This window comes from Cryptomeria japonica, chromosome 7, assembly GCF_030272615.1.
Source record: "Cryptomeria japonica chromosome 7, Sugi_1.0, whole genome shotgun sequence".
Taxonomy (NCBI): Eukaryota; Viridiplantae; Streptophyta; class Pinopsida; order Cupressales; family Cupressaceae; genus Cryptomeria; species Cryptomeria japonica.
In genome coordinates this window covers 417,260,453-417,270,433 of record NC_081411.1, presented here as the reverse complement: position 1 = coordinate 417,270,433, position 9,981 = coordinate 417,260,453, and the positions used below count along the sequence as shown (strand labels likewise).

Below are 9,981 nucleotides of genomic sequence, written 5' to 3'. Positions count from 1 at the left end.
GTTCATATAATCTTGCATTATTGAAGCTCCAACTACCTAGACACCAATGTTTTTGCAATTGTATAATCATCTATAATTCCATTTTCCTTCAAAGATTTCCTCTCCACTCTCCTTTGTTTTATGAACAAAGAGCATATGTGGAGCTAATGGACATGATTTTCTAGAGAATTCACAAGTATACTTACCTAAGAATTATTGCAATTCCATTATACAATGCAATAAAAATTAATTGTTTTATCTTTCTTGAACATAACTTGTTTATTTAAAACTACTATTTATTGATCAATATGTGAAAAAAGATGAAAATATCCAAATAAAAACCATATTCTAGATAGTCTATTGTAAAAAACACCACCCAACTAAATACATTTTTCCATTTGTATCATTTCCATAATCTTTTCAAATAGAGCTTGAATTCAACCTCTACATAGTGCAAGTTTCAAGTCCATTTTTCAATGTATTCATCATATTCTTTCTTTATTCTCCATCTCAACCCTAATTTTTCCTCTCTATCCATAATAAGTTTTTTATAAACTTTACTAACAAGTTTTTCTATGGTGTCAAGTTTTTAGTTACCATGCTCTATACTACCAAGTTTTTCTATGGTGTCAAGTTTCTAGTGACTATGCTCTATTCCTACCGAATTCAAATAGACAAGACGAGAACATTATGAAACTTGTGGATGGTGATTCCACAATCTATTTTGTGGCCTTCCTAGATTAGTTAGGGGTTATTAGACCTTTTTACAAGGTTTGTTCATTATAAGATGGCTCCTTCTGCCCATGAAATGCCAGCATATATCATTTCAATCCATTTTTTGTTCACACTTAGTTCCAAGTCAAATATTGTCACCTGTCTTCTAATTGCTATTTTTTAAAAATTATTTTATTTTATTTTTTACATTTTTCAAATTTTAAGTATTAATAAAGTTTTTATATTGTCCCCTCAACCCCAAATTTTAAAAAAGAAAAATGGAAACCGTGTCCCTGCATCCCCATTCCCTAAATCCTGGGGAAACATTGCATTATAAACCATCACCACATCAGCTAGTTGAATTTTCACAAGGAAGTTAATAAGCATCTCAAGGGGTAAGTTAATCTCCCCAATACCATGGTTTAGATCAAATGAACATCATACGGAAAAATCTGCACCAATAATAAATTTTTGTAGTAAAAATTGCTTATTGAATACAAACCTATCCAAAATCCTCAGAACTCTAAAACCACAAGTTTTCATTCTCTAATTTGATGACACATTATTGACTTGATGGTCTCAAGCAACCATTTAATTGTAGAACCCTCTTAGAACTGTCAATATCCAACAAAATACAAATAAGATAAAATCTTGTAAGAGGTTTGAGACTTTGATCACTGTGTACCCAATGTGTGTAATTGATTCTCCTATGCATAACTTCAATACTATTCTAGATAGTCTTTTAACAATGACTAGTTCCATTACTAGTTTATGTTGAGGTGAAAATCTTTTCCCTATCTAAGAGCATATCCACAGTATTAGTGTATTTTGGGATTATATATCATACTCTATACAAATTGCAAGCATAGATATGACTTTCTAAGAACAGATCATCAAAGTTTATGATTCACAATGCACATTTCTACTGTGGAAGATTATTGACAATTTTTATTTTAACATCGCAAATTTGAACATTCTTTTTCAAAAAAGAATGTCTACATAAAAATACACTAATATAACACAGAAATAAAGGTCGACAGAGAGAGATTGAGTGAAGATATGAAACCTCTTGCAAAGAAGCATATGCATGTACTCGCATTGTTGTAGTATAGAAATAGTGAGCTAAAGAAAAATACATTGGGTACATTAAACTCTTATCTAAGAGATGAAAAAACGATTTAAGGGAGTATGGAATGAAAAGTGACTCAATATGCTCATGAGCTCACATAAATTCATTAGTCAACTTGTAGTGAAGGTGGAATCCAAACATATCCAGGAGTCTGTATATATCCTACTCGAGCCAGAAGCTTATCAGCCTCTACATTAGTCAACTTGTAGTGAAGGTGGAATCCAAACATATCCATGAGTCTGTTCATATCCTACTCGAGCGAGAAGCTTATCAGCCTCTTCAGGGCCTCGACTACCTCGCTTGTAAGTGCATGATTTTATTTCTCCATTATCAATGTCATTCAACAATGGGGTAAATATCTCCCATGCAACCTGAAATATTAAGATATGATAATCATTAGACCTCCTTGTGCTAAAATAAATATTATTTTATATGACCTATTCCATCATACCCTATTTCTCAATTTGAAAAGATGCCTTATCAATGGTAAACTCATATTAGGTTTTACAGGAAGTATACACAACTTTAACTTAAAGGTCTTGATAAAACTTAGCACAACTCTAAACTAATGTATTCCAAAGAAAAAAATTTCTGAACTCTAAAGCAAAACACCAGAACAGGAAAATTTCACCAAGTGGGTGATGATAGAGTACAGGTATCTTGTATCCTTTTATGGTTCAATATCATATAGATATTGATATAAACTTGGGTAGAGGCCATCAATTTCTTCAATGCAGCTTAGAGCGATTTTATTTTTAAATGTGCTTGTTGGAAAATTATTGTATGGTGGATAGGAACGAACAACTTACCAAAAATGGCAGGTCAAGTAATACATGAGGGAAATTGTAAAAACATCCAAGAAATCTTGAACATAAGAGAAGCAATTTGAAAAAAGACATATCTCACTCCCATCTAGACAGGAGGAAAACGATTCTAAATACTTTAAAAACGACAAAGTGGAAATTATGACAAAATATCCCCATATGTCAATCCTGAATCTATTGACTTTTTTTTAATATTGAAACAAAGCAAGAAAATGCAGAGCAAGGCAACCAGCAGGTTGCCAAGAAAAGAATGAATAAAACAATATCAAAAGCTAATTATAAAGTTGCTGTCATGAGCACAAATTAGAGCTGCTAATAGCCAAGTGAATATACATCTGCAGGAACTTGCATGCACTGTATTGCAAATTTACATTGATTAGACCTGTCATCTTGCTGAAATTGTAAAACACGTTAAATGACTTGACTTGACTGGCACAATAATATCGGATATCTTGTTAAGTAGCCAGTCAATTGCTTCATATGTTTACACCAAAAATATGTAGGTAGGTGTAAATTGACCACACTAATAAGATGGAGAACATGTAGGCCTGCATGTTAGTAATCGAATACATTATTCAATATTTATAGAAATATAAAGAACCATGGTGTCTTAGTGGTTTAAGGGCATATGATTCTTTTGTAGGATAGAGTGAGATTTGTTGTTGTACAGTTATAATATATGCGAGCATGGATAGATTTGTTGGGTGTGGATAGTACTAGTTGGTTTTAGTGGGGGAGTGTTGTGACCTTTTCACACATCACCCCATTGCAAACAGGAACCCCTCTTTCCTGTTTTTTCCACTTTGTTAGTGTAGGGTTTTGGCAGTCAAGTGGCAATTTCGAGCTTTTAGGTGTCTGAGTCTCGTTTTTGAAATGATCTTGCTCAGAGGTTTTCAATGTCCTAATTAGGGTTTTAAAGTCAATAGGATCATTTGTTTTAAATGCCCAAATGTTTTCGTGATCCTAAATTTTGCCTGTCTGAGATTGCAACAAGTTGTAAATTAAGCATAAATTGTGTTTTGGAGGTTGCAAATCGATGTTATTTTGTGCTAAAGCGTCAAAGAGTCCCTATAGGAGCCATTTTCCCACTCCCAGGAGGTTAAGTTAGGTTGATTTGCACAAAGTCCCAATGGACTCCTGTTTTCCCCACCTAAATCTAGTTAAGAAGATGAAAGTCCCAATGTGAAATGATTAAATTTGATAAGTTTTGACTTTTTTAGTGTGAAAAACACCATAGTCCCAATGGGAAATGTTTCTCCCCCATGAAAATAAGGCATAAAATCAAGTTGTCCCAATGGAGGGCATTTTTCCACCAAGTTTTGAAGGTAAATTGGACTCTATCCCAATGGAGGGCGTTTTTCCACTAAGTTGCAAATGTTTTGGGGAAAACCCTAATGCATCTGGATTCTCCATTGCATTTGTCCAGATGGGCCACGTTCTTCAACCAAGAGTGAAAATGACTAGTTAAGTGCTATGATTTGTCTAGATGAGGTTTAAATCTCCACTAGAGGAAGAAGATGAGCGAGATGGAGTTAAGTGTGGACAAGATTATGTTGTCCAAATGGGCCAAGTTTTTCCATTGGAATGAATTGATGAGTTTTTATTGTCCAGATGGAGATCGATTTTCCCTTGTAGGCTATTTGATGAATTTTGACAAGTTTTTGAGTCTAGATGAGGGACGATTTTCCACTAAGGTGTACCTTTGCATGAATTGAGTGAAATGCTGATGAATTTTTAGTCCAAATGGCCATTGATTTTTGCCAAAGTGATATTTTTGGACAAATTATGATGATTTTTAAGTCCAGATGAGGGTCGTTTTTCCCCCAAGGCTTTATGTGTTGAGTTAAGATGAATTTAAGTGAATTTCTTTGTCCAGATAGGGATTGATTTTCCCCAGGTGCCTGGAATTTAATGCAAGTGAAAGATTTTAATGACAAGTGTGCCCCAAATTAATTAATTTTGCGTTATCACAATTATTTAATGACCAAGTGAATTTTATTTAATGCCAAGTTGTGTTATCCCAATGCGAATCGATTTTCCACCAGGTTTTTTTTAATCCCACATTGCTTATGGAGCGAACTCTTCAAGGCAAAAATAAGAATAAATATACCCAACCAGCACTTCATTAATATTATATTGCCTTGATGTGACAGTTGAAGGAGCTGATTGAGGGTGTGCTACAGTAGATTGAAGATGATTTTTTTATCCAAGAGTAGAAGTGTGCCATGTTTAGAAGATTTACATTGCTGATTTGGGGGCGCCATAAGTGATTTGGCAATTTTTATGTTTGGCCCCACCATAGTTGGGAGCTACAATTTTGTGTGTGGCTGATTGCCTCACATTTGGGGGGCGTTTTGTAAACATTTCATTTGGCGCCATTTCTGGTAATGACCACAATTTCACCTAAGTGTTAGTTTGGCACCATGGTTAGAGAGCTTTGATAGCATTTGAAGGGTGCCATTGCTGGTCCTTACCAGGGACATTGAGGTTCCAGATCTGAAGTATTGTTTCCAGTCAGGGCGACTTTGTTTTTGGTGCCATTATTGAGAGATTGAAGGTATTTTGTGATGACACCATTGCTGGTGCAAGTCGGAAGCACCATTTTCAGAATTATTCTGAGACTGAAACTTCATTCCCAGCCACTTGTTTGTGCCCAGGTGTGGCCATTTTGGAGATTTGGAAGACAAAACAACTTAAGAGTGAAGGTGTGCCATGGCTGTGAGTCGTGACCACTTCCAACCATTGATGTGGATCATTTTCTGAGTGTTTTTAGACCCTTGGAGGACATTTTCAGACCTTTGGCAGACATTTTCAGAATTTTGGAGGGTATATTGAGACTCGGTCCTTAAAAAATCAGACTTTATTACAACTTTGTTATCAAAATTAGTCACTTTTTGAGTGTATTCAGACTTCCGAGTGACACTTTCAGACCTGGGTATACAATTTTGATCCCCAAATCATACATTTTTTTTGAGTATACCAGGGTGTCTTCAGACTTATATTTCATGATCAGACATTACATAAGTCTGAAAATCAAGTTTTCTAGAGGGTTTTGTACCCCATTTTGATCGAAATTCATGTTGTTTTTCAGAGTTTATGTTACCAACCATGGAAATTTCTGATTTTAGGCCATTCAATATGATAAAATCATTAAAAATATGAACTTAGGGAATTCTGAAAACAAACTTTTAGATATTTTTGTCATGATATTGACTTCGAGCTTCGTACAGGTACCATGTCTAAGGCTGGGATAGCAGCAAGAAAGAACTAGTTGAAGATCGTACAAGAGGGATTCTATCCGGAGTTGCTGATATCGTCCAGATGGAAGAAGATTACAGATATGGACATGGAGTACCTGGACATGAAGCAGATGAGACAGAATGTTTGGAGTGAAGAATCATCTTCCTTCAACCCTATCGGCTAATATCATGAAGAGTGGAACCTACCAAGTGGCTTGCTTTCCGCCATCTATCCAATGCAATTAGCTTGTTATCGAGTGTGCCAAGCATTATGATTTGCGAACCAAGACGATCAGATCGCCCAAGGGGACAATGCTTGCATACTTAGCCAGAGAATCAATTGAAGGATGAAGCCTTAGCGAAATTTGTGAAGAGAGAAGATGTATGTATGACAGTTGTCAATAGCGAGTGGGTTATTGAGCCAAGGCGTCACTACTCTAGGCTACCCAAGAGGCTCCTATGTTTGGACTTCAAAGATGAATATAGCGATTTGGTATTTTTAATCAATCGAGTGATGGGAGGGCCTCAAGGGGCATTGTTTGAGAACTGGATGTACTATTTTATTTAAGAGATATCAAGAGGAACAGTGATCAACTGGGCCAAAATAATATGTGATAACCTTGACTTCTAGTTGTGAGGTTTGGAGAAAACACGGACATTCAACATGACCTCCTACCTTGTGTACGCACTAGCCAGATTTGTTGTGTACAAAGGACTGATATGCAAGGGCAAAGTCGGGAATGGGCCAGGGCAATATAGAGTTTATCAGTGCTATCCACAACTCCATATGCACAAGATTGAACATTATAGAAGGGTGAACGACGCTTTCACCATGTACATCACAAGACTGTTGCAAGGCGGGATCCACAAACGGTTGTCCAAAGAGGCAACAAAGCTTATTGAGAAGTATGGATCGTGGTATATACATACCTATGGATTCAGGGATTTCGATACGAACCATACAAGCTTCCTAGGTATCCGCCAGATAAGATGATTTTAATTGAGGTAGTGAGACAACTTTTGGAGTATGAATTCGTCCAAAAGGAAAAGCATAGAATGGGGATAACTCTCCCAATTGCACTTGGGAAGCAATTGGAGGTATGCCACACTACAGCCGCAACAAATTCAATGATTGAAGAACTTCAGTTTTATCGCCTTGGAATCTACAAGAGCAGGGATCAATTTGATCCATTTCAGAATATTGTAAAGATTAAGGGAGGAATATTTACACACATAATCAACATCGAGGACTATTGGGTTAATCTTATGGATGAGCGTGTCCATGTACATCACAAGACTGCTGCAAGGCGGGATCCACAAACGGTTGTCCAAAGAGGCAACAAAAGCTTATTGAGAAGTATGGATTGTGGTATATACATACTTATGGATTTAGGGATTTCAATCCGAACCATACAAGCTTCCTAGATATCCGCCAGATAAGATGATTTTAATTGAGGTAGTGAGACAACTTTTGGAGTATGATTTCCTCCAAAAGGAAAAGCATAGAATGGGGATAACTCTCCCAATTGCACTTGGGAAGACATTGGAGGTATGCCACACTACAGCCGCAACAAATTCAATGATTGAAGAACTTGAGTTTTATTGCCTTGGAATCTACAAGAGCAGGGATCGATTTGATCCATTTCAGAATATTGTAAAGATTAAGGGAGGAACATTTACACACATAATCAACATCGAGGACTATTGGGTTAATCTTATGGATGAGCATGTAGCTAGGAAGAGGATGTGGTTTCATATGTCGGTGGACTTCATGCAGAAGTCCACCCCAGATCAGGTTTAGGATGATAGTGACCTTGTCCATCCGCAGTAGGTAAATGAAAAGGACAAGCCTATCTTGCTGCCTAGTTGGACGCAACCTGAGTTGGTGGATTTGAATGTATTCATGAGAGAAGTGAATGATTACTCCAAGGAATGGGTGGACAAGTATGTCAATGAATTAAGGAAGTTGAAGGTCACCTTTACCTGTGAGAAGATTAGAACTCCTAAACCCTTATCCCTTTTGCATTTTTTTTGAAAATCCTTGTTAGATTAGATCAAGAGCTATAATTGAAAAATCATTCGAAGTAATTGACAACCTATCCTCATTCATGAATAAGCTTGACAAATCCGAACAATTGTGTAAGTCCCCAAGTGACAACAGCAAATCACATCAGCCATTGAGTTACCCACATGTCAAGAACTGACTGTAGAAACTTTGGAATCCTCTTAGTTGATCAGACATTTAGCATCTGAGCTGATTTTGTTCACGAGAGGGTAAAATACTTTGGTATTTTATTCTGTGTTCGATTGTGCATAAAACACACATCAACAGGGAGTTGCCTATAGTCTTTCAAATTTATAACTATTAATTTTAATACATCAGAATCTAAATTACCAAGAAAATCAACTACATGAAGCCCGATGATAGTGCTCAATGCAATATTGAATGGTTCCAATATTTATCATACTAAGTATTCAAAAATTAACGTATGGGTACTTGTTCCAATATATTACCATACCAAACTTTTCCAACCAAGGAAAACTATCCATTTGGGTACGTAAAGATTACTTCCAAATCAATATAGAGTTCCATTGTTATTAAACTATAGTCAATCAGAGATGGCAGATGGACTGGGAGAGGAACACAATTATTTTGGAAATATGATAAGAAGGTATTTAGAGATGGCTGTAATTTCAATCAATTAATACAAAATTAGTGCAGGTAGACATCTTAACCTTATTAACATATCTCTTTGTATAAGTACCTCTTTGGGCTTTGATAAGAAATTTCTCTGCTACAAGAGATGTGTGCATTCTCGAACAAAAAATAGAAAATTACAGTTCTTTGAATGTATTTCTTTAGGTCCTTAACTCTTGTCAACCAGATATCAGACTATTTCACATTAATTTATATAGTAAATAGCCCATCACTGTATATAAAGAATGTTTTTAGGAAGTTTCCCAATTATTTAGGTATGCTTCCAAGAGATGTAAAGATATGCAAAGAAACTTCATTTAAAGTCTCTTGCCATCTGGAGAAATTCCCATAAGAGTCTTCATTGCTTCAATACAGATGTATTTACTATTTCTGATACAGGGGACGTGTACTGGGGGTAAAGGTATGAGTCTCCAGATAACTAATATAAACCAATAACTGCAATGTCTTTTCATCATTAGAAAAAGAACTGATCTCTCCAAATGGATATTAATTAGTATCCGTAGAGGAAAAAAAGATGATTTATAAAATTAGTTGTGAAAGAATCCCACAAGGAGGTGAAGAAGCTCCATAATGGATTGAAGTAGCCATTTAATGCAGCATATAATTTGTGGTTTTGATTGAAAATAATTAAATAAATATGATACAGGCTAACCTAACACCCTTGAATTGATTTATTCAGATAGTCCATGACACTTATATCTTGTATTAAAAAAACAAGGGAATCTCCACCATCATTTGTTTCCAGATGGCACAATAAATGCTCTGTAAAAGCACAGCCCTAATAAAAGTGACTCAAAAACTAGGAAAACTCTACACAAAAGCCATGGTGATATATATTGTGTTATTAGAATAAGAGCAAAGCAAGCATGTAATCTAAATTTTTTGAAAAAAAAAGCATTTATCATAATAAATCTACACAAATCATTTACAAATTAAACCTACCTTCAATTCATCTCTGCGTACAAAGTGTTGTTGATCACCCCGGATCCTGTCCAAAATATAAACTATCTCAGTATTTGTAAGCTATCAATGAAGACTTCAAACATATGAATAATATCATAGATTAATGGGATTGGGCTTGCCACATCTTTTGACATTCCTGATCACTTTTCAAAAGGAAGAATTTTTTTTTCATTTTGATTTGGCTTCCAAAGGAACTCTTAAATAAGGAGTAAAATTTAAATTTTGAAGCAATCCTTATGTTACAAGAATTCTTATCTAGTCCATTAAAAATGAGAAAAGAAACCAAAGAGTTAAGTAATGTGCTCTTAAATACTTACACTCTAAATTTTAGACATTCATATTCAAACTATCAAGCCTTGCCTCTAAGGAATAAAATATAATGTCAAACAATAACTACATTATCGTAAACAATAA

The 9,981-nt window shown here is 35.4% G+C and overlaps 1 protein-coding gene across 1 annotated transcript; it reads right to left on the bottom strand.

Annotated features, from left to right (window-relative positions):
• Nucleotides 1-1,740: 1,740 nt before the first annotated feature.
• On the bottom strand, nucleotides 1,741-9,592 carry LOC131855917 (glucose-6-phosphate 1-dehydrogenase, cytoplasmic isoform-like; the record flags this gene model as incomplete). Its single annotated transcript, XM_059209208.1, is given in 2 exon segments — nucleotides 1,741-2,193; nucleotides 9,547-9,592. Coding segments are annotated over 2 exon segments (223 nt in total), but the record flags the coding sequence as incomplete, so codon positions are not given.
• Nucleotides 9,593-9,981: the final 389 nt, after the last annotated feature.